Below are 26,111 nucleotides of genomic sequence, written 5' to 3' on the forward strand. Positions count from 1 at the left end.
ACCCAGTTTACATGATTTTGTGTAAAACACATGCAATTGGGTTTGCATCCATTCTAACACATGCTCCCACCAGGAGCTGAGTGAAAAGTGCATTTGCTTCTGTTTTTGCACAGTCAGTTACAACCAGTTTGGGACAGGTGTTACCTGTCCTTGTAACACACTGTTCAAGGAGTAATAACACCACAAATTGCATAAAAGAACAGTTTTATATTGTTACCTATTACTACCACAGTTCGTCATTCCGTAAAAAACACCCCCTGGTACCTGGTGCTAATGTTATTTGCACCATGGTGTTTTTGCAACTCTTCTTACCTCTGGGTACAAATGACAGTACCAATATTAATGGTACATTTTTACTTGGAGCCTAATCAACAGCGCATTCACTATCTGACAGGATTTGTGCCCCTTGTTTTATTCCTAACATGAGGTTGCTGAAGTGCACCATGTGCCCTCCTCCTCCCTGCCCTGCAGTGAGTGCCGCCCTCACGTATGACGGATAGTGCACGTCTCAGCACATCAGTGAATGGCAGCCTTTGTATCCAATAGATTTATAGTGCACGCGCCCCTCATGTAGTTGGTGTCCTGTCGCAAAGTGCACACATTGTGACATGTTACAATGCACATACCACATTACCCCCTATAAATGTCTCTCTGCAGCCCCCGTTCTTCCTAACCAGCGAGTGGATGACTTCACGGTCACTGCTTTGCCTCTTTCTTTCTTTTTTTGGTTTTATGAACCTTCTGCGCAATACCCGTTAATAAAAATCCCAAAAATAATTTACATATTGCACAGGCTGGTTAATCAATTTCAAAACTGAAACTTAGTTCACCAATTCCAAAGTCTGCTGCTTTACCTGTTATGTTACTCCACTGTAAAGAAAAAAACTCAAGCAAAAAACATTTTCATTTATAATGCCAATAGCTCTAACTTTCACAAATGTGAGACTGATTGCATTGCAAATGCTTGTCTTCTGGGAGTCGTTGACTACCACTTGGGGCCAGGTACATCCCTTGTGTGACGTCAGACGGCACCCTGGAGGTTGTTATGCATGGTAGCGATCTTCTGATTCTTTTTTCTGTGTTTTAGTCTTATAGTCCTTCAGATGGTATGTTAGAGAATTGTTAGATATGATTCCCCACCTATTTGTATTCCTTGTAGGGTAGGTCGGGTGGGTCGCATGTGAATCCAGAAAACTCTTCAAGCTGCAAAACTACTCTACTGTTAAGTAACCATTTCATTTTGCAGCGTGAATCCTTTTCTGGATTCACATGCTGTGCATTGGAATATGTAGCGGTTTCTCCCTTCTTGGGGAGGCTGTGGTAAGAGGAAGACTTTGCAAACAGTTGTTGAAGCACTTTTTGTCCTACTTGAACTTCCTTATTTATTTGTATGTCCTCACAGTAATGTTTGGTGAAGGTGTTTGGGGATGCCCATGTGGCAGCTGCACATATAGTACATTGGCCATCATTGGCCATAAATGCAAGAATCGGACCTTTCTTTCTCGTTGAGTGAGCTCTTACTTGTACACTTCGTCTTTTACCTGCGGTGGTATAGCATTATTGGATGGCTTTGACTATCCATGTTGAAATTGTTGCTTTTCTAACAAGCATCCCTGTTTTTGTATGTGAGGAGGCAACAAACAGCTGTTTGCTTTTAAGAGTTTGTTTTATTCTCTGTAGATAGTACAGTAGAGCTCTCCTTACATCCAGGGTATGGAGGCTTCTTTGCCCTCTATTTTGCGGGTCTTTGAAAAAGACTGGAAGGAGAATGCTTTTATTCAAGTAGTACTTGGAGACAACATTTGGCAAGAATTGTGGGTTCGTTTTTAAGATTACTTTGTCCCTATGGATTTGCATGTATGCTTCTGATATGGTTAACGCCTGTAACTCGTCTTAAAGAAGTAATGGCAATAAGAAATACTGTCTTTAAAGTGATGAGTTTGAGGTCTGCCTTATGCATGGGCTCAAATGGAGCTGCCATAAGTCGTGTGAGCACTGTATTTAAACTCCACATGGGGACTGGAGATGTTCTCGGAGGAGCAATTCTTTTAGATCCCTCTATGAACCTTTTTATGACAAGTCTTCTGAAAAAAGTCTTGCATGCTTTTCCCCTGGTGTAAGCTAGGATGGCTGCAAGGTGAACCTTTATACTGGAGTAGATGATGTGACTGTCTAGGAGGTGAGTTAGTTATGTGATCACAGTTTCCTGTGTATTGATTGAATCTTGTTAGCTGTGCACAAGGTGGTGTACTGTTTCCATTTAACGGCATAGCATTGTCTTGTAGTTTGTTTTCTTGGTTCGTTTAGAATCTCCATTGTTCGTTGAGGCAAGTTTAGGTGACCAAACTATGTATTCAGGTGCCAGGCCACTAGGCGTAGCATTGCTGGCTCTGGGTGAAAGATTTGGCCCCGTTGTATTGTTAGTAGGTCCTTGTCTGCTCTGAGTTTGATTAATTGTCCCTTGGACAATTGTAGCAGACTTGAGTACCATGTTTGTTTGGAGCAATGAGAATTAGGTTTGTCCCTGGTTGTCTTGCTTTTTCTATCAATCTTTGTATTAGAGATATTGGTAGAAAAGCGTATGCAAATGTCCCTTGCCAATCTAGTGATAGGACATTCCCTCTTGACAGGTGGTGAAGAAACCTTGAGGCAAAGAACTGGCATTTCTTGTTCTGTAATGTAGCAAACAGGTCTATCTCTGGGGTCCGCCAGAGTTTGGAGATGTACTGTAGTGTTTTGTGCTTCAATTCCCACTCATGGGAGCAGTTGTTTTGTCTGCTCAGAAGATCTGCGGTTGTGTTGTATATTCCCGAAGGTGTATTGTTTGCAGATTGATTCTTTGAGAAATCGCCCATTGCCAGATTTGTTGTGCTAGTTTGCTTAAAAGAAATGGTTTTGTATCTCCCTGTTTGTTGAGGTAAAACATCGTGGTGGTGTTGTCTATTTGAATCAAGACAATCCTCCAGCGAATGTGTTTCTGGAACGCTATCAAAGCTAGAAATACTTTTTTCATATCCAAGTAATTGATGTGTTATATGGAGTCGAGGTTGTTCCACTGGCCTTGTATCTTCAGTTGTTGGTAGTGTGCTCCCCATCCCTTAAGGGATGCATCTGTAATGATCGTCACAGAGGGAGTTGGATTTTTTAAAGGTCTGCCTTGTGTTATGTTATTGGATGCCCACGATAGTATTTCTGCTTGCAGTTTGTGCGTAACAACCACTAGATCCTTCTAACTCCCAGTGGCCTGTGACCAGTTGTTGGAAAGCCATTCTTGGAAGGGGCGCACATGTAGGCCGGTACATGGAATAAGCGGAATGCATGATGCCATCATGCCCATGAGCTTCATGACTCTCCTCACAGTCAGAGATTGATCCTACTGGTAGAGAGAAGTCTCTTGTTTGATGGCTTGTATCCTCTTTTGTGTTGGGTAAACCCGTGCAAGTTTTGAGATGAGTCTTGCACCTAAGAATGTTTTTTTTCCCCTTTCTGGCTTTGTGGAGGATTTCTTGTGATTTATTGAGAATCCTAAATTTTGAAGTGTGGGTCGCTATTTAAACATGGTTGAGACATTTTTGATTTGTGTCTGCTCTTATAAGCCAGTCATCTAGGTATGGGTAGAGATGTATTCCATCCTTTCGCATGTGCGCCGGGACAGCAGCTAGGCACTTGGTGAAGACACGTGGTGCTGATTTTATTCAGAAAGGGAGCACCTTGAACTGATAATGTGTTCCCATGTGTACAAACCAGAGATATTTTCTGTGGCTATTATTCATGGGAATGTGTAAATAGGAGTCTGTCAGATCTATTGTTGTCATGTAATCTCCCTTTTGAATCTGTGGTATTATTTCTTGGAGTGTAGCCATTTTGAAATGTGTCAGAATGAATTTGTTTATGAGCCTTAGGTCCAGGATTGGCCTTAGCGAGAGGTCCTGCTTGGGAATTAGGAAATACATGAGTAGTTTCCTTTGAAAAGGTGTTTCCTTGGTACCAATTCTATTGCTTGTTTTAGAAGAAGTTCCTTGATTTCTGAATTTGACTTTATGAGTTCTGATTTGAGGAACTTTTTTTTATCCTTGGGGGATTTGTTGGTGGTGTCTTTGTCTGTTGAAGGTATAGTGATATTCTGCCTCCAACTGGTGTTGTGTGTGGGTCTTTTTCTGTGCAGGAGTCAATTTGAGTCATTCCCTCTTCCTCTAGAGGGCTGGCCTCTGCCTCTCCCTCGAAAGAACTGCTTTGGCTGCTGTTGCCAGCTTTGGTATCCTGCTTGTTGGTTTGTTTGTTGACCATTCCCCTGGCCCTGTTGATGCAACATTTTCTGTCCTTGAACAACGGCTCCTCTTCCTGTGGGTTTTCTCCCGTTAAACCCTCCTCTTTTGAAGGTCCCCTCTTTGTTTCAGGGCCCCCATGGCTCTTGCAGTTTTTTTGTATTTTTTATTCTGCTGGAAAGATTCATCAAGCTCTTTTCCAAATAGTGCCTCCCCTGTAAATGGTCTGTTAATGATGGAGGTTTGCACCTCGTTTAAAACCGGATATTCTAAGCCAGGTATGCCGTCTTAGTGTGGTACCTGTGCACATTTGTCTGCTGGCCGTGTCTGCTGCATAGAGTGCTGATTTCAGGCATGTGTTAGCAACGTTTTTGCCGTCTTGGACAATAGATTTTGCCCTTTCCTCTTTTTCTTCCGGGAGCTTGTTGATGAGCTCCTCAATGTCATCCCATTGTTGGCGTCCGTATCTGTACAGCAGGGAATTAGAGTTTGCGATGCGTCATTGTGTCGCTGTCTCTTTTTCTATTTTTTTTTGCCTACCATATCCATCTCTGGAGGCGGTCCAGTGTTAGAGAGGGTGTTTACCTTTCTCTTGGCCGTGGTGACAATAATGGAGTCAGGCACTGTGTTGCCCTGGATATATTTTATTTTGAGTCCTTGGAAGAGCGTTTGTACTTCTTTTTGACCCTTAGTGTTACACCCTTGATTGAGGCAGGCTCCTTGAAGGATTCTTTGCCTTGATCTAGGATGCTTGGTAGCATTGGTAGATATTCTGTCCCCTTGTTGGTTGGGGCTAGTGTCTCTAAGAGGAAGCATATGTCCTTGTTTCCCCTTCGAGGGCGACCACAAAAGTGTCTGCTGCTCTCTTCACTAGGCAGTTGTAGAAGGCTATGTCACCTGGCGGCGATGCCTTCGAAGGATAACCGCATATCTCCTCCTCTGGGCTTTCTGTGTGGAGGTTATTCCATTGGTCCTCAAAAGTTTCAGAGGCTTCTTCCTCTTCGGGTGCCTTGATGTTTTCTTCTAGGTCTTCATCGCGTGGTTCGGGGTTGGAGGTGACTCGAGGATCTCTTCTTCCCCTTCGGCATCGACATTGTCCGTGTCAGCGACAGGAATCTTTGCAATACGGAAATCCTTGAGTGAAGCATTGAACTCCTTTTTTATGGAGTAACCTTGCCTATTCGAGTTAGAGTGGTTTCCTTTTCTTTTCGACCTTGAGGGCTCTCTCGGTGTCAGAGACAGTAGATTTTATTTTCTTGCTTGCACTTGCCTGTGGCTTCGAGAGCGGCGTAGTTCCCTTCAAGGGTTTGTATTCGACCCTTGTTTTCGGCCGTGTGGGCGATCTTGCCTCGTCGGCGTCCCTTGGGCCTTTTTTTTCGGCATCGGGCTGCCATAGGCTGTGCCTCATCATCGTGGCCCTTCGGTTCCGACGGATGTGTATGGTGTCTTACCTTCTCAGTCGTCTTTTCTGTGTCCTACGCCATCTTTTTGTGGGCGTCTGGGACATTGTTGCGTAGTGGGCCTCTCTCTGCTTTCGGTGTGTCCTGAGAGTTTTCGGCAGAAACACTGTGCAGGCCTATCAGTCCTTGTCCTTGTGGTCCTTGGGCAGACAAAGGTTGCACACACCGTGTTTGTGGTGGCACTCGAAGCAGAGTTTGAAAGGGGTATTTTCCATGGCCCCTACCTCACCATTTGTTGACCCTTGATGTCCTTGGTATTTGAGATGTCTTTCCTGGGGTGAAGTTGTGTTCTCCAGTTGCAAGGTCGATGTTCAATGCTTTTTTTAAATTTGAAATCTCAAGTTTTTTCTGGGACTTTTCTGAAAAGTTCAGAGCATCCAGTCTTGCTTCCAGACCCAATGGCGGAAAAAAGAATCTGAAGATGGCTACCATGCAAAAACAACCTCCAGGGCGCAGTCTGACGTCACACAAGTGACGTATCTGGCACCAAATGGTAGTTGACGACGCCCAGAAGAAAAAAAACAAAAAACAGACTATTTCGGAACCAACCAATAGATGGCAGAATACTGCCACTAGATGGCCGAATACTGCACAGCATGTGAATCCAGAAAAGGATGCACGCTGCAAAATTTCCCTTTACTGTAGCAGAAACAGTCAGCAGACTGGATAATTCATGGGTTTATTTCTCTGCCAATTTCTACATTCCACTTTACGAACTGCTCACAATGCTATCAAGTAGGCAGGAATGAAGTGTTGGGGGAGAGATTTGTTCACAAGACAAGGGTCCTTCCTTTCAAGTTCAGGAGTAGCAATAGAATACTTTCGTTTTCCCTAGCACTACAGACTGCGAGAATACTTTCAGCCATTTATTAGTTTACAGGAAATTTAAACTTCACAGAGCTTGTAATGAATCCAAGACAAACTTAGCCTGTTACCTGAAGGGTTCCCCAGCTGCTGTAATTCGTCCAGCATTTCGAATACTTTCTAATGGAAGTTATTTGATGTTTAATGACCAAGGTTGCTGTGGGATAAAACCGGAAATGCCCTATGTGGTGACGGTTTCCAGAATCATGACCTATTGTACAAATGTGCTTTCTCCATCTGCCTGTACAGTTAGAGAAGTGACGATTTGGCCTTCAATTTCTATCTTAAACGTAAACTTTGATAGTCTGAGCAGACTGAAAGCTGTATTGTTTCAGAAGGAAGTTTCTTCTTTAAGAGCTGCAAGGGACAAGTTGGACCTTTAAGTTTCAAGGTCTTCTTCTGCAATCCAGTTGCTGTTACGCACTAACCTCCCACAACACTTCCGACATCTTGTGCACTCTATTTTTAATGCATCTAACACTGCGGGAGTAGTGCTTTTCTTTTTTTTATTGATTGGGTCTGGATTTGTTAACATGGTCCAGACTATCTTCTGAGTGATTCCAGCCTTCATACACGGCTTTGTCTCCAACATTTTTGGAGGCATATCACTTGTCCTGAATCTGATTGTCGGGCTCCTGGCTCTATTTTTGCTGCTCCGCAATGGATGTTCCGTTACACAGCCAAATTGAAATAGAACTGCCACATGTGCTACTATGTCCTGAACACATGATGCAGTATTTTGGTGTACCCTTACTTCAGGAACTTAACAACAACTGGTCTTTGTCCTTTCGACCTATATGGTTACACTGTGTACAGCCCGTGTCCAGTGCACTTTTGAGTGTACTTTGGATACATGCCTTGGAATGCCAATGATCCAAAGTACGGATATGGAAACGCTGATAGTTCAGTTAAGAATTCACCTGCAAAGTTGACCTGCGCGATTGCCATTGTTGAGGAATGCATATTATGAGCTGGAAGCCTCTGCTTCTGGATTTTTTGGATCCTGGTTGTCATACCGACAGTGGCTGCTGATTGGGTTAAAAACAACCATGTTTATTCTCTGGAACGTATGAATAGGGTGCCAACTGAAACAGCATCTGCAGAAGCTGGAAACATTGTTTCATTTGCCTCTCTGAACATTTACACATGTGCAGTTTCAGGAAGAAAAACATTAATTTGTCTATTTTTAACAAACAAAATTTCTTTTTATATGCAGGTTTTAATGATGCATTTTTAAAACTGATTTGCATATGCAGTTTGGCTTTCTTTCTGCTTTTATTAAAGTATGTAATACTTAACACTTTTTTTTAGGTTTCATGTGTAAGTTGAGCTTTGTTTTAAGCAAGTTATAGGTTTAATATGAAGCTTTTTAGTCACCTTACGGACAAGGAGTGGATGTTTTGTGGTTACATAGGCTCCGGGTATACGCACTTCCATTTTACATGCTCATGTTTAAAGTGGCCATTTTTTCCAGACAATGGCTTAACACACATTTATCTGGAGGCCTCATGAGAGAGTAGAGGGTCTGCAAAGCCTACACAGGGGATCCACAACGTTTTTTATAAGCCCCGGGGGATGGGGTCCCCGGGGATAATAAAAATTAGTGATAGGGGCTATTTATTTATTTTTACGGTAAAATTAGGAGTCGCACATCCAGCGCGGCTCTCAGCGAGGGCCCCCTGATGTGCACGCGTTGGATGCACGACTACTAACCTGTAGGGTGCGCGACTGCAGCGCGTTTGGTGCACGACTTTTACGCGTCGGATGCATGATTCTAACGCGCTGGGTGCGTGACTCCAGAGAAAAAGAAAAAAAAAATATATAAAAATAAGTAGATTCATAAAATGTAGGTAAAGAATATTAAAAAAATTAGAAGAAATACATTTTAAAAAACCTTTGAAATTTACTGAAAAAACCATAAGTTTCAGACATGTTATACTTAAGAATTAGCATTTAAAAAACCTTAGAAATTCACTGAAAAAACCATAGGTTTCAGGGGTGTTATAGTTAGCTGGATATTTCACTCGTACAAAACCATTGAATTCCTCCGTTATAGTTAGTTCTACTAACTATAACTCGCGCGCCCGCAATCCACTGCTGATGTCACATATTACATAATTCATGACATGGTCAGTGACATCACTGATGACATCACTGATGACATCATCTAGTAGATGTAATATGTGACGTCATCAGCAGTGGATTGCGGGCACGCGATTTATAGTTAGTAGAACTAACTATAACGGAGGAATTTAAATGGTTTTGTACGTGTGAAATGTCCAGCTAACTATAACACCCCTGAAACCTATGTTTTTTTCAGTGAATATATATATATATATATATATATATATATATATATATATATATATATATATATATATATATATATATATATATATATATATATATATATATATATATATATATATATATAGCATTTTGATAAAGGCTTTTGCTGAAATGAGCCAGAGCATTTGGTTACGAAATTAAAGCAAGTCAATCGCTACAATTTATATCTCGGTCTATGATCTATCTCCATCTATCTAGCTCTCTCTATCTAGAGATCTATTTGAATGTAGAGGTTCTTAACCTGTGGTCCAGAAACCCCTGGGGTCCACGCAGCCTAATTAGAGGGTCTGCAAAGCCTACACAGGGGATCCACAACCGCTTACAGAATTAAATATTAACAGATTGAAGTCGTCGGAACAGTGAAAGTGCATCAAATAGAATAAAATACAGACGATGGGTAGCCTTACTTAAATTTAGAAAAGCTTCAACCTTTCCACTGAGATAAAAATGTTTATATTCGTGAATTAAATAAAATATTTCATCATCTGCGTATTTGTGTGATGAATGATTGTTTCTATATTTGTGTGTACTGGTTCGTAGTTCAAATCATTGAATATTGCTTTGGACGGGGTATCAAGGTTTTAAGTGTGACTCAATGGGGGTCCCCAGAATCAAAAAATTGACTCAGTGGGGGGTCCCGGACTCCAGTAGTCCACGGAAGTCAGAAGGTTAAGAACCACTGTTTTGATGTATAAAGAGCCAATTGGTTTTGGATAACAGATAGCAAAAAAGCAGATCAGTGAATGTAAGCAGTGGGAAGGCACAAGCCGCCCAATCAAAAGGACGATAAAGAGTAGTAAAGGAAAAAAAGCTTTTGAACAAGAAGCAAGCGAATGAAATGGACAAGAAAGCTAACCAATGGTAAACAATTTTCTGACAAAAAGCTCACAGTAAGCACTAGTGTTGCTCACTAACAGTCTTCAACAATTGCCGGCTAAAAGCAGGCTGCAGGCAAAAGCTACACAACATAATCTGGACCTAGTAGACCCAAACCATTACCATCCACTAGCAAGGGCAGAAAGTAAAAGGCGGCACTGTCCATAAAAGGCAAGAAGATGTTTGCACAATGCCAAGTACAGAAAAAAAACTGGAGGGATGCAGACACCGTGGAATAAACAAATATGTGACTGCTTTGTTTCCTAAAAGATTCTGCTAAAGTCTTGCTTTTAGTAACAGGAAATTCATTATTTAGTATCTATGTCTGGCTCATGCTTATACATGGTACTCCCATCACAAAAAAAGCGGCTCTCTGGAGAAGTCTGTCAGAAACACGGGACACATAACTTTGATATATACTAAGCTATGGCTTAACTTGGCACGTGTAACACTGCGGCTTACTCGAATGACTGTTGCAAAAGTGTAGTGTAGTCAGTAGCCAAACATCCACATTGCTACAATTAGTACAACTTCCAAATTCCCAATCAACTTCTGTAACAAAATGAAGTTATTTTAAGTGCCCATGACCTGAGCTCTTGGACAGACATTCCTCCCTGCACCAATCAATTGCACTTAATTGGTAACAGAGTCCCAACATGGGTAAATCCAGGCTAAGGATTTGTAGTTTGTGAAGCATGCAGAAGCCCTTGCTCTTCAGAAATATTTGGATTGAATGAAGTTAATAAAATGATCACCTTGCTGGTGGCCGCTACAAATATACTCTCCAGAATGTATTGACCTGTCTGAGGCACCCTTTAGTAACCTGAGAGCAACATATAAACGTTAAACATGGCTTTTAGCTTTACTCACACTCTGGAACACTGCCAACACTGTCGTCTGTGGAGTCACGATCATCCTCACAATTAGGATCAGAGTCGTAGTCATCATCCGGTATCAATGAAAGTAGGAACGCCTCTGTAATGTCCTCATCTGTGAAAAATAATTAACCAAAGTAATCTAATTCTATTCAATGGAATACAATACATGTGGTTAGTAAGGCAGTTAAACCCAAAATATTGTAACAGCAATGTAGCAAACACCTGCTTAGTTTCTTGGAGAGGTAACTTACTGTGCCCATTACATGTACATATCAATTACAAATCACTCCAAACTGTGTTATACCAAAATAAGAATGTTTCTAGGTATATATGTTGATGCATAAAGCAACAGGGACATTAGAAGTAGCTTGTTATAATTATTTCCTAAGTCTCTGAGCACTGTTTCCTATTTTGTTTAGCTGTAGTTCGGTCTTAAAAGCCAAACAAAACTTACTAGATGCAATGGACTAGCAGTTAAGAATGGAAAACACACAACCAAGCTCAGAAAGGAATGACAGTTCAATCCTGAAGACTCTACTTTGTTTCTCCTTTTTAGTTCATAATTCCCTATTTGTTTCGGGACACAAAAGACTTTTTCAATAACACATGAAATTCAACTGCCACAAAATTATCCTTTTCTGACAGAAAATGCATTTTAGTTTAAACTTTAATAAAAAGGGGAGATGCATTACTTGAACCTCTGAATTGTCACAGGTGCCCTTTGGGAACACGCCCCTTACTATTAGGCAATACATTCTGCATGACTCCAATTACATGAGCATTTTTACCATCTCATAGCACAGAATCCGCTTCCCCTTGGCTCTGAGAAAATGCACGTCGTTTTTTTTTCTGTCTCCAAATTAATTAAGGGAAGATCAGACTAAGACGCTACTCTATGCTATAACCTATATAAAACAAGACACTGATGTATGGCGGTACTGTTCCTATAGCAGGAAGAAGTGGTGGACGAATGCAGGGGGATCTTTAGGATTATTTCTTGGTGCCCTCACACATCCAAAAGATGTCATGCCTCATCATAGGGTGTGCTCATTGTATGGCCTGCACGGCAATGTCCTATGGGCCCCACGAAGGGTCACTTTATAGGAGATCTTTTTATTTTAACTCGTAATGAAGTATGCATAAAGGCGTAGAACGCGCGGTGTAGTGAGTGTGTGAAATAAGGCAAAGTGAAGCTAAAACTATCTAAGGGGTACCAGATTAATTTTTAATGCTGGGGTTCGCTTTGCAGGGTTAAAATAGACGAAGGGAGGCTATCATAAGGGCTCAAATACAAAAATAGCCTAAATGAGTGGGTGTGGTCAGGTCGATACGTTTTGCGACTTATGTTCCAACCGGAACCTCTGTGCTTCCTCGGGACCTAAAACATATTCCTACCCCACACCTAGGAAGTGATGTATATTGCCGGGTACTCCCTACAGGAAAATACCTTTATAAAATGATTGTCCAACCTAAATAAAACAAGAAATATTATAAGACATTATGCAAACCAGTTGTCATATTACATGGTCTGGTGCTTCTCAAGTTTTGCACAATATGTTATCGTGTCTACTGATGGTAGACATGCTCAAGCTAATATTGGTGCTGACAAGTCACCGCAACGTGAAAAGGTGTACACACATGCACACAAAAAACACAGGTCAGGCAAGTGGACACGTGGTACAAACAGAAGTCAAGCATGTTTTAAGACATATAGAATATAATGAATGGTGAGTTGCTCTCAGGTGAGAGCAAAAGATCTTACCCTGTGGATCAATCATTAGTTACCCTTAGGTCAAAAGCAAAGGGTAGCACACAGCTGCTAAACTGTTAAAAACTGACAATAACAACAATAAAGGTCTAGTAAATCAAGGAGACCAGTGAGAGACCTATGGGAGGCACGGGAAGGTGATGGCAAAGTATGGCTCAAAGTCACAATGGTACTCAGGTGATCCTGCGCGGAGAGCGCCGGAGACCTATTCTTTGCTCGCCTGGATCTCGTATACACATTAATAATGGAATTGGAGCTAGGTGTTGACGTTACGGATGCGAGATTAGATGGCGGGGTCAAGTGATGGACCGCTAGTGCGCATGCGTAAAAAAATAGCAGCGGCCATCTTGGAGTGCTCATGAGGGCGTCTAGTGACCCTACAAAATGATCCTAAGACCAAGAGTGAAAATAAAGATTACATCGCATGGAATAGCACGCAGGAGCCATGCAAGGGGGTATCTAGATCAATTATAATGGACTGCTAACGCATCTGCGAGTGTCAATGTTTTAGTGCCCGCCATCTTGAAGTGGCAATGGGGGCATTGAGAGACCCTAAATAACTTGCTATGTCAACTGGTGAATTCGTATTGGAACGTTGTTCAAAGTCAATGCCTTAATTAAATTAATGTGGTCCAGGCATCAAGCACATAGTTAAATTAAGTTATGATGCATGTGAGAGCATGTGTTAGCAGTCGATGCAACAGCCGTGACCACTATTATTGACTATTGTTGCTGTCTCAGTGCCCATGTATGGAGTGGTTCAGAGCGCAGTAATCTGATGTATGATAATCAAACCTATAAAAAAAATAGACCGTTGAGAAATTTTAAGGGTGTGACCTTATGGTGATATGTATGGAGTGGAGTGGAATGGTGTAGTGGTATTGTGTGGAGTGACTGTGTGGCGTGGAATGGCACTGCACGGCGTGGAATGGCACTGCGTGGCGTGGACTGGCACTGTGTGGTGTGGACTGGCACTGTGTAGTGTGGACTGGCACTGTATGGAGTGGCATTGTGCAGAGTAGGATGACAATGTGTGGACTAACTGTGGGGAGGCATTGACTGGAGTATCATTGCCTGGCATGGAGCAGCAATGTGTGGTATTGCTTGGAGTGCCTTTGTGTGGCACGCAATTGTGTTGTGTAGAATCGTGCAAGGTGGAATATTGTGGAGTGGAATTTTGTGGCATGGAATGGAATTGAGTGGAATGGAATTGTGTGGCGAGAAGGGGAACTGTGTGGTGAGGAGTGGAATTGAGGAGTGGAACTGTGTGATGAGGAGTGGAATTGTGTGGTATGGAAAGTTGCCTGAGTCAGGAATGAATTTCCCTATAGCTCTTCAAAGCCTCATGCTATAAAAATATAATCCAATCGGTTACAAATTATCTTGACCTATGACATTTGTAAACATTTCACATAGGAACTTGTTAGCATGCATAAAATTTCCTTGAGGACGTATCTGTTCACAAATAAATGCACATTTGTCCGGGAGAGGATAGTGGGCGAGGGAGCAACATACATCGAAGCACACACAGCTAATTCCCGGTAATGCTTTGGTATGCGACTCGAATCTAATAAGATGAGACTAAAATCCTCACAGTCGTCTGGCGCGACCAGCAAAATGAAACAAGAAGCAACTGATGAATGAAACTAGAAGAAATAAGAGTGAGGAGGAAGCCAACTAATGTTAAATAATGAGACAAACTCCCAAGTGATATATGTGGTCTCAGGCGAGACCTAAAAAGAACAGGTATGCTACAAAATTAGGTTGAAAACAATTATAATGAAATAAATCAATATGGCAGTCAAAACGTTTTGGAAACTCAAATGATTATCTCGTCCACTGAAATCTTACCAAACTTCTCTTAATAAGGGCTCCACAAAGTGATAGGAACCATAAATCACAGCCTTATAATAAAGACGATATCAAAATACATCAAGCAACACAATGTAGTGTTATTTATTAATATGTAGCCCACTGTTGAAGATCTGAGCAGATACAAGTACTTGCAGAGATTGTGGAGGGATAGACAATTCGCTCCTCGTCTGCTGTTAATCACAAGGTGGTTCTACAAAGGTAGTAAAATTTGACATTACACGACAGCAGCGACTGTTTTATGTTACATTTTGAGCAGGAGTGTTCTAGCGACAGCCTTTTCCAGCACTGATCCTAATGCAGTGCTTGAAGAGGCTATCTATTTTTAAAAGATAATAATTAATGGATAAGCAATTAGAACAATGCTGTAACAACTGCCATCTGTGGGGTCCCAGAGGGCTCAGCATTATCCCCATTGCTTTTTAATGTTTACACCTGCCCACTGTTCGAAGCCCTGGCTAGACATGGTTGTAGATTCTACAACTGCACTGATGACTCTAAGCCTATCTTCCGGCTTGAGGGTACTTCCTTATATAAATTACAAATCATTCAGAATACAGCAGCAAGGATGATCTGTAAATTGCATAGACATGGGCATCTCTCTTTTGCCTTAATATGTAATGAGGCTCACCCTCAAACAGAGGGCTCTTTTTAAAATGGCGTGTATTATTTACAAATCCATTCATGACTAGGAGCCAGCCTTTGCTGCAAGCAGAATTAAGAGGTATGTTTCTCCTCGATCTCTCAGAGCCTCTCTTGTCAACCAGTTGAGGATCCTTAAGTTCAAGTGACAGAAAGCTGGGGGCAGGAGCTTCTCTTTCCTGACCCCCTTCTTATGGAATTCTCCCCCTTCCTCAATCAGGCTGAAACCTAACTTCCTGAGGTTCAGAACGATTTTGAAGGCTTGGCTGTTTAAGCAAGCTTTTGATTAGCCTGAGCCCTTTCTCCTCTCTCTCCTGGTTGTCACAGCGTCAAGAAACCCTTGGGTGCAGGTGTGCATTATAGGTTTTCCTAACATAACACCAGTGTTCATTTTACGCACTCCAGGAGTTGACAAAAGAAAGTTCTGATAAGTAAAATGACTACCTCAATGTTCATGCATTATTTGGTTTTCTTCCTTAAAGCAGGAATTCTCACAATAGTATTATGATAGGCATGTAGTGTAGAAACACAAAATGCATGCCGCAGATCGTTGGACCCAAGTAATTATCTCACCCCCCCACCCCTCCTCAAGCAAAATAGATTTGTCATGAGGGTCTTTAAACTTTTAAGTGCATACCTATTTAACTCGGAGGCCCAGCTTAATCTGGTCTTGCGTATGATAAAGTCATGTGGCACCCTCAAATAACTAAGTGACCAGGTGGTAGAGATGGGGATCGGTCAAAATTTAAAACCACGCTTAAAACTGATGCCCGGCTCAGCTCGAGGTCCCATAGGAACCTTCAGCCCATAACGAGTCAAGCTTTCATGTAGCTTCTGCCCGACACCCTAACTCTACCCTCATGCACAAAGCGGTAAAAAACAATCATTAACATTTGAAGGAAAAAGAAGAGCCAAATAGATACCAATTTAGTGGCTGATTTGTACAAAGTGATACCAGAAAACCTGAATCAAGTATTGCTTTCATACTTAACTAAAGTGTGAGATCTTAGGCACCTTCAAACACACAAATGCAGAATACCAGATGTATAAAAAAATATATATATATATATATATATATATATATATATATATATATATATATATATATATATATATATATATATATATATATATATATTTATATTTATATTATCTACTGGCGGTCGCCAGTAGATAGTTATAGTTAGGACCCTGTTTCCATAGGAAAACCGCAACATTCTATTTTGAATAACTTTTACGCCGGTCGACGAATCCTCGCGAAAACTAATGGGGCGCTACGGTCCGCTCCTACCCTGAAAGTCTCGGGGGGATTCGTCAAGCGGGGGCTGAGAAAAAAGGGGGGTCCCAAAACGCGTTTTCCCCATGCATTTTTCCATAGGACCTTTAGACACAGCTACAGCCCGAACGGCTGAACAGAGTTACTTGAAATTTGGCAGAGAGGTAGTCTACAGGTCAAGGAAGTGCCTTTTGTAGGTGTGGTGTAAATCTGTTCAGTAGTTCCTGAAAAAATAGCATTTAAATCAATATATATATCTGTGGCAGCTTACGGTGCGCTTACCGTGCGCTTACGGTAAGCTTACCGTACGCGTACGGTTACGTGCGCGAGCGCGATTCTGATTGGCTGTTAGATCTTAGTAAACATTCGAATCGGTCGAAACCAGGAAGTGTCGGCCGCCATTTTCTCTCTCGCACTCTGAGGGGGGGGGAGGAAAAACAAAGCTGGGTAACATGAAAAGGGGCAGGCTAGACAGCTCCTCACCACATAGCCATGGTTAGGGTGTCCCAAAAGAACCCCCAAGGCCAAAAATTCGAATTTTTTTTTTTTGTTGAAAAAACGCCGATTACGCTTACCGTCTGCGTACGGTAAAAAATAAATTAAAAAAAAAAACAATATCCACAATGGCCCCACCCCGTGAGCAAAATGGGCCCGAAGGGCTCCTTTTGTGCATGGCATATTAGTCTTATTGAGCAAATAAAAGATAACCTTTCACAACAAAGCGCATAATATGTCCTCCGTGTGCGGACGGTGCGCGAAGCGCATCGTGCGTACATGGCCCATCCAGCGTAACGTGGGCACGCTGTGCGCGTAGCGCACCGCGTGCCCACCGTGCGTGCATGGCACTAACTGCGTAAAGTGGGCGCGCGATGCGCGAAGCGCACCGCGTGCTCACTGTGCGCGCATGGTGCGCGAAGCGCACCGTGCGCTCCCGGAACGAACTGCGTGAAGTGGGCGCGCGCGCCACGAACGGCGTAAAGTAACTTAGCATTTAAAAAACCGTACAAATTCACTGAAAAAACCATAGGTTTCACACATGTTACAGTTAGCTGGACATTTCACTTGTAAAAAACCATTGAAATTCCCCCGTTATAGTTAGTGCAGGCAACTATAACTCACGCGACCGCAATCCTCTGCTGATGACATATGTGTCTTTATGAAAAAAAAATATTTGTAATATATGTATAGCTAAAATTTAATGGAAGAAGACATGGGCAAATAAGTGTCTAAATACAGTATTAGCATCAGCAGAGGATTGCGGTCGCGTGAGTTATAGTTGCCTGCACTAACTATAACGGGGGAATTTCGATGGTTTTTTACGAGTGAAATGTCCAGCTAACTGTAACATGTGTGAAACCTATGGTTTTTCATTGAATATATATATATATATATATATATATATATTTATTATCTACTGGCGGTCGCCAGTAGATAGTTATAGTTAGGATCGTGTTTCCATAGGAAATCCGCAACATTCTATTTGGAATAACTTTGGCGCCGATTGACGAATCCTCGCGAAATTTTCAAAATAGGTGGGGCGCTCCGCTCCTTCCCTTCCCTGAAAGTCTCGGGGGGATTCGTCAAGCGGGGGCTGAGAAAAAGGGGGGGTCCCAAAACGCGTTTTCCCCATGCATTTTTCCATATGACCTTTAGTCCAAGCTACAGCCCGAACGGCTGAACAGAATTACTTGAAATTTGGCAGAGAGGTAGTCCTCAGGTCAGGGATGAAAAACCATTGAAATTCCCCCGTTATAGTTAGTGCAGGCGACTATAACTCACGCGACCGCAATCCTCTGCTGAGGACGTCAGATATTACATCACTGTATTTAGACACTTATTTACCCATGTCTTCTTCCATTAATTTTTAGCTATACATATATTACAAATATTTTTTTTTCAGAAAGACACATATGTCATCAGTGATGTAATATCTGACGTCATCAGCAGAGGATTGCGGTCGCGTGAGTTATAGTTGCCTGCACTAACTATAACGGGGGAATTTCAATGGTTTTTCACGAGTGAAATGTCCAGCTAACTATAACATGTGTGAAACCTATGGTTTTGTAAGTGAATTTGCAAGGTTTTTTAAATGCTAATTCCTAACTATAACGTGTGTGAAACCTATGGTTTTTTCAGTGAATTTGTATGGTTTTTTAAATGCTAAGTTATGTATTTTTATTATTTTTTTTTAAAGTTTTTTCACCGTGCGCGTACCGTACGCGCACGGCGATTTTTTGCAAATACATTTTTTTTTTTTTCTTACCCTTGGGGGTCCTTCAGTGACCCCCTGACAAAGCCTAGGGGGTCAGGACCTGTCCTTCCTGCCCCCTTCTCACGTTTTCCCCCTTTGTTTTTCATTGCCTCAGACTGCGAGAGACAAAATGGCGGCCGACACTTCCTGATTTCGACCGATTTGAATGTTTACTGACATCTAACAACCAATCAGAATTGCGCTCGCGCACGTCATCGTGTGCGTACGGTATGCTTACCGTACGCGCACGGTGCGCGCTTATAGATATATATATGCTTTTAACTGCAATTTTCTCAGGAACTAATGAACAGATTTACACCAGACCTGCAAAAGGCGCATCCCTGAACTGAGGACTACCTCTCTGCCAAATTTCAAGTAATTCTGTTCAGCCGTTCGGGCTGTAGCTTGGACTAAAGGTCCTATGGAGAAATGCATGGGGAAAACGCGTTTTGGGACCCCCCCCTTTTTCTCAGCCCCCGCTTGACGAATCCCCGCGAGACTTTCAGGGAAGGAGCGGAGCGGAGCGCCCCACCTATTTTGAAATTTTCGCGAGGATTCGTCAATCGGCGCCAAAGTTATTCCAAATAGAATGTTGCAGATTTCCTATGGAAACACGGTCCTAACTTTAACTATCTACTGGCGACCGCCAGTAGATATATATATATATATATATATATATATATATATATATATATATAGATATATTTGTGCCACATACAGGGTTTACATGAAAACTGTCTTGCCTCTTAGTTCACCAATGATACTCTCGCCAGAGTAGGTGCAGGATGGTTCTAAGTACGTGTTTAAAAAGTTGCACTTTTAATAAGTACTTCTCAATGCAATTCTATAATGTGACGTATTCATGTCAAAGCTTCCATGTAAAAAAAAAAATATGCACTTTTTAAAATTTTAGTATAGACATGCTCATTTATCTGATTTATATTGTATGAGTTACATAAACATTTTTAGGGCTCGGATTATTCAGGGGCTCTTAGAGCCAAGCCATACCCTGGTTTGACACGTCCTGTTAATCGGTTGGCTTGCCTTCCTCTATCAGTTGGGCACATAACAATACCCAAAGTAAACTGGCTTACCAATACACACACCGCAGATAAAAACTGCTCTCCCAGCTCTAAACTCACTCATTAGATAAACCAATGTGGTTTGGGAAAAACAGTGCTGGAATCTAACTTGGTCCGTCTAGGTGTGGAAGACTGATCAGGCCAACATTAGTGTGAGCTGTCAACTTCAGTGCTACTTTAACAATATTCATGGGGCAAGAAAAATACCTTGAGTAAAAATCTGAGAAGAGCCAGCAACATCATACAGTTGATGTAGCACTTTCTGGCACTATCAGCCATACAAAGGGATAGGAAGTGCTCAAACAACAAATGAGTGCTCATGTGACAGTCCACTGAAGACTTCTGCCGCCCTGTAAGCTCCCCATATGTTACATGCCCTGTAAGCATCTGTTTGTGGCATGTAGTGCTTCAGATTCGCAGGCTGTGAATACTTAGGCCATCTAGTACCATCTAGTGTTGTGATTGGACGCGTACAACATATTTTTCATCTAAGGAAGTCTGAGTCACGGGACCTCAAAAATTCACCTATTAGTGGTAATGAGCATGGGCGTCGGCTACATTGTCAAATTGTTTTTCCCTGCACAGAGGACAATATGCCCTGCATATGTTTTGCCCCACAAACGTTGGATTATCCAATTATGCAAAAACCTAGGGTTTGTCCGCTGTCAAGAGGCCCACAGAGTGCTAAAATATGATACTGATCCTCCAATTGTATTTGCCGTATCGCGTTTTTTAAATGCTATGTGGCACATTAGGAGAGGGCTTTTAAAGCAATCACAGGGAGGATCAAATGGCCAAAATCATTACAAGCTATATTTTGTGTGTCTTCAAAATAACCATTAACAACTTTTGTAAAATGTGTTAAATGCGTTTTATAGACTGCTTTTATGAATTTTAAATCCCTGTGTAGTTGTCAGTCTTTTTATACAAATGCATGGCATGTAAATATTGACTAGCCTGTGCAAATATTTGTGGTTTTGTATCTTTTAATGTACTTTTATGGCATGAGTGGCCGAAATAAAGTTCTTTGACTGACAAAATATTAGAGATGGAGCATAAAGACAAAGTAAAGATGACCATGCATGGCAAAGTATTAGATATAACGAAAATAATATATTTGCAACAACCACAGGCAAACGGGGAGAAGTGCATGCGCACATGAATCTACAACACTACATGGCAAGAACAGTTGCTTACAAGGTAAGTAACATTTTCTGTTGATGGCATGTGTACCTGCAGACACACATTCTGTGCACAGAAGTTAAAGCAGTTCTACTAAAAGTGGTGGCTTAGCCTGAGAATGTGTATTGCTAAATGCAATTATACATTGTGAGATAGTGCATTGACCATTGACTCCATTTTAAATGTACATCATCATTTTGTACTCTAGCATGGTTTTATTTTGTGCCTTCTTGCAGTGTCAGAGTGGGATGTTTTCATTTCTTCACAGGACAGAGCTAAACAGCCCTGCTGGAACAGAACATGTGGGATGTGCGTTTAAAAGCGTGAGAAAGAAATTTACTTCTCTGTCTCAGCCAAGCACTGGAGAGTGGCCAGCTCTGGTGAATGGACTAGACGCAGACAGGTATAGCCAGCCTTGGTTTGGCAATAGTTAAAGGGAGGGGTAATTTCTAGAAGTCTCTCTCTGTGTTAGTAAAGGTATTAATGACAGGAACTCTTGGAAATAAGACAGAAGCTCTCCTGGGTGCGGAAAAGTAGCCCAGGGACCTCTTTGCTGTCTCAACTGGGACTTCAGGATGACTGAGAAGGGCTTCCCAGTCAGGCTAACCAGAATTAAGTGTTTATCTCAATAGGTGATGTATTTGTATTCTTGATTATACACTTGGTGTCCTTGTATTTGACAGTGCTTATTCCTTGCATTTGACATTCTTTATTACTTGCATGTGTTTTACTATTATATGCTTATGTTTTATTCCTTGCATTTGACAGTTGGATTACTTGTGAGTGTTTTGTTATTACTTGATTGTACACACACACACACACACACTTATTTGCATGTTTTAGCGGTTTCATTTGACATATGGGAAAGTCTTCCTTTTAGAGAGTGTTTTATTAATAAAATCCCATGCTTCATTTTGAAACTGCCATTTGAAGGTTCATTTGCATTATTTGTGAGTGCTGAGTTTTTTTCAAGTATTTCTTCCTGCTTCACAAGTGCCTCATCTTGGGAGTGCTGAATTTCTATTATTTTTAGTGTAAAGCAAGACATTTTAGTACCAGAATTAGGGTACGAGTTTAAAGGGAAAGGGGACAATGTTTTCAAAAAAGTCAAAGGCAGTGGCAAATTCCCAGATGCCAAATAAGATACTGGGATGGTAAGACGGCCCTTATGTATGTATAGCAGATGAGGTGCAAGCACAGTATTTAAATGTTTTCAGAAAGTTTCCTTTGAAGAGGAAAAAGAGCTTAGCACTTTAGGGGAAAAAAGGTTGAATTCTTTTGAGTGCTTTTCGTAGAATGTATGACTTATTCTCAGTTGGAGCATGAACGTTATCAAATACAACAGCAGTTGTTTAAAGCAAAAAATAATTCTAATATGTTAAAATAAATGGTTACAAGATAAACTGGAGATATAACAGGATGTTGCAGGAGACTGAAAAAGTGTATGTAGGACAGACTAACCAACCTTTGCTTGCTGTCTGACCAGGACATCCACACAGTAGCGTTTTCTAAATTTATGAGGGGTGGACCAAGTAGCTGCTTAACAGATGTCAGTTAGTGGTATATTACCCAAGTAAACCAGTATCTTTGCTTGAGCTCAGAACTGCCTTGACCAGCGGGCACTGGGCTCCAGGAGGCAGTCCTTGCTGTCTCCTCGCACTGGACACCAACTGGGAGGTGCTGTAAACAGCACTGTCGAGTCCCGCAGCGCGAGTGAGCCAGCGTCTTTGTTTGAGCCTGGCATTACCTTGACCAGCAGGCACTGGGCTCCAGGAGGCAGTTCCTGCTGTCCCCTTGCACCAACACCAGTTGGGAGGCACTATAAAGTGCACTGTTGAGTCCCGCAGCATGGGACGTGCCTGAAAGAAGCTTGAGCCAAGAACGGACCGTCCTGCGCCTGTTCGTGCCAGGAAGAGGCAGGGGCAGCCTCCTTGGCTTGTCCTGCAGTTCGTTGGATTGTTTTTGTTGTCTCCAGTCTGCTGTTTTGGCCAGTCTCGCTACGGAGTTCTCCTGAGCCGCAGATGCGAACTGAGGCTCCAACTCCTGGAATGATAGACCTGGAGAGTTTGGGGTTTCTGCTTATAATACTCTGCGCTGTGATTGGTTTGTACCCCTAAGGCAACGGACAGTGACTAGTAGCAGGACTGCAACAGGGGGATAGGATCCTCTATTAGTGCCCCAGCCCTCTGGTAGGGTCCAACAAACACAGAAACCCTTATGCCTAGCCTGGAGGTGCTAACTGATCTAGTAGGCGATGCAGCCCGGTTAAAAAATGTGCTGACATGTATTACCGGCTCTGTATCACAACAGGGCTGGACCAGGCTGGACCTCATCTTTTGGCCATTATATTTGCCCCATAGATATTTAAAACCATGGGAAGAGTAAAACTCCAGTGTAGAAGGTTGCTGCCCTACCAGACAAATGGCACAACACTATCTTTTAGTCCGTGCAATAAGTGTTAGGTTGAGTTAGACGAGAGGCCATTATTTCGAGACTTTGGTGTCACCCCTGGAGGTCTATTACCTTCTTCTGCTACCTTAACAGCAGATTCTACAAGTGTGTCTCCCCAAAGGACCCTCCAAACCACCCTTTATCACAGCAGTGGACCCGGTTGCGGCAGAGTTGACCAACACTTCCTGCTGCGATCCTGATGCTACGCTTCTCAGCGACAATCACCCTTGTCCTAAGCATAAGCGTGAAACAAAGCAAAGGAATTGTGTTCAAACCCACGCCAGGAGTAAGCGATGTAGCAGACCAAAGGAGCCAACGAATCTTCCTTTACTGCAGTCTGGGGAGTTACAACCTATTGACTGGGATGACATTTTGGCACGATTGGAGTCATTGGTTCAAAAATGTGTATCCCCTTTGGTGGAAAAGCTCCACTCGTTAGAGCTTATTATCAGGCAGGTGCTAAAACAGTAAATACCTCTGCAGTCCAACAGCCACCTGCACAAGTGCAGATGATTAATCCTGATGATGGTTCTGCTTGTGTGGTGGCTTCCCCCAGACCATGGAACAGTGATGAGCCGTTTTCTCTGTCAGGCGCTAGGGGGCCTGCTACATTCACAGATGGATATGGTTGGGGCTGGAGATCCAGGGGGGAAAGGCTCCAAGTAATGGATCAACAAATAGAGCTTACAGTCATTTTCAACAGAGGGCTCGACTTCTTGCCAAAGGTTCCAATTTGCAGGTGCAAACCCGAATGAATCTTCCTCCAGTCTGCTGCCCTTACGTAGCGGTCCTTACGGGAGCACCTTTGCCCCCCCCCGGAACTTTAGTAAAGAATCCTTTATTGACCTTAAAAATAAAGTCTGCAATTGGTTAATGCAAAACACAAATTGTAGCATATCGGAATATGATGATATTCTGTTAGTAAGGAGGGTGTGCTGGGTCAGGACTATGACCGAGAGCATCAATGGGGATTGTGTTATCAATTGTAGGAGCCCTGATTTAACTAAACAGTTGATTCAGAGTGCAATGGGGATTTATATAAACTTGTATATACATGGTCCCCCTAGGATTCTTTTACAGGCCCTCTTCAATCGGAGCAGAGAGGAGTCTTTGGTGTTCCGTCCCAAAGGGTAATTGGTGACAACAGACCTTCAATTCTGATTGCCAATACAGTTTTACCCTTATCTGCGCTAGGTGGCCTGAACTGACGCCCAGTTTTAGTCAGAAGCTGTAGTGCTCTCCCAGCCATTGAGCCGGCTTGGGAGGGGAGGGAGGTTAGTTCCTGTTGGGAGCCAGCTGTAGTAAAGCCCTTGCTAATCACCCCCCTCCTATTCTGAGCTTGCTCATTTTGGTCTGTGTGTACGGTCTTCTAAGTGCAAGGATCCACATTCAATTCCACTGGCAGCTCCAAGTCATCTTGAATTAGATGTCCCTTACCCTGGACCACTTAATTATATTGTGTTAGTTTCTTGGAATGTTGCTGGCTAATGATCTAAGCTTTTCAGTCCCATTTGGGGTTCGTTCATAGACTTGTTCGATATCTGTGCATTCCAAGAGACGTGGGCACTGGTCCTGCAATTTCGTGGACATTTTTTCAACTTTTTTGTGGCCACCACCCTCTCAGGGAAAGGAAGGACCTGAGGGGGATTATCAATCTGGGTCAAGACTTCTCTACGATGTACGCTGAAGATCACTCTGTGCAGCCTAGATATCCAATGTGTTGCTCTAATGCTCTAATGATTCCCTCTGGCAGGGTGTATTACCGGCACAATGTGTACAGTAGACCTGGGGGCAATGGAGCGGAATAGCAGGCAACTGATTTGCTTTGTGGCCATTTGTGAGACTTGCATACAAATTCTTTCAAAATAATTGCAAGTGATTTTAATTGTAAATCCCAATTAGGCAGCCTCTCATGAGTGTTTTTAGTAATGATGAAGACCATGCCTGGAGTGTTCCTGGAGTTACACTCCCTCCTGTGAAGAGATTGTCAGCCGCAGTAATGCAGTTGAATGCATTTACACTCAACAAAGGCCTTCTGGCATGTAACGGGAGAACCAAATCAGACCAGAAGGGGAGACATACGTACAACTGCCTGCATTGTACCAGCTTAATCAACTTGATTCTTTTGGATATTAGGCTGTGACCAGCCTTGGTCGATATGGTGGGAAACATGAGGCAGGATATTGATCATACTACCTTGGGCCTAACACTGGCAGCCTAGCGAGAATCGCCTTCACAAAGCCCCAGATGAGGCTTTACATCAAAGGTTGGTCCCCAACAACAATCAGCGTAGGCTTAAGTGGAGCATGGCGGTGGAGTCAAAGGAAACCCTAAAGAAGGTGTTCGAGATTGTGACTGCAGGGTTGGTCACTGTGGCAGCTGAGAATGTGTCCAAAGATCGTATAGGCTCCTCAGTGAATTTATGTGCAGTACAAAATCCTATGTTTGCCTTCCTCAGGAACCTATTCATAAAAGAATATTCAAGTACTGAGAAAAGAAAGGAGGAGGCCACTTGGTACACCAAGTCATGCAGAGAAGCCAGACGAGCCTTGTTAGGGGCCATAAGATCAGGGACCAGAGATGTCTTTCGGGCAGCTAGGTCGCTTTATAAAGCCACTATCTCTAAAGCAAAAAGAGCGTGGGAGTGCAACAGAAGAATTTCAATGATGAATGCCATTAAAAGTAAAGATCATTGCACCTTTTGCAGAGTTGCTGGGGTTTATTCAGGATCCAGGCGGACGCTTGGCTTGAGCACTTTTCTCATTTGTATGCTGGGAAAAAATCCCAGGAACTGACCAGTCAGCATTCGATAGATATTTGACCTTAGCTGAGGCATTAACCCAGACAAAATTTGCAGGCGAGAAGGTTATGTGGAATGGTGATAAACTCCTTGAT

General features: G+C 42.4%; 1 protein-coding gene across 1 annotated transcript in view; it reads right to left on the reverse strand.

The window, feature by feature from the left end:
• Positions 1-26,111, reverse strand: part of LOC146796207 (uncharacterized) — a 350,562-nt gene that overhangs the window by 69,587 nt on the left and 254,864 nt on the right. Inside the window, exon 5 of the mRNA XM_085628705.1 lies at positions 10,685-10,804. Within this exon, the coding sequence (XP_085484831.1) occupies positions 10,685-10,804 (120 nt within the window). The remainder of the gene's footprint in view (positions 1-10,684; positions 10,805-26,111) is intronic.

This window comes from Triturus cristatus, chromosome 10 (genome assembly GCF_964204655.1).
Source record: "Triturus cristatus chromosome 10, aTriCri1.1, whole genome shotgun sequence".
Lineage (NCBI taxonomy): Eukaryota > Metazoa > Chordata > Amphibia > Caudata > Salamandridae > Triturus > Triturus cristatus.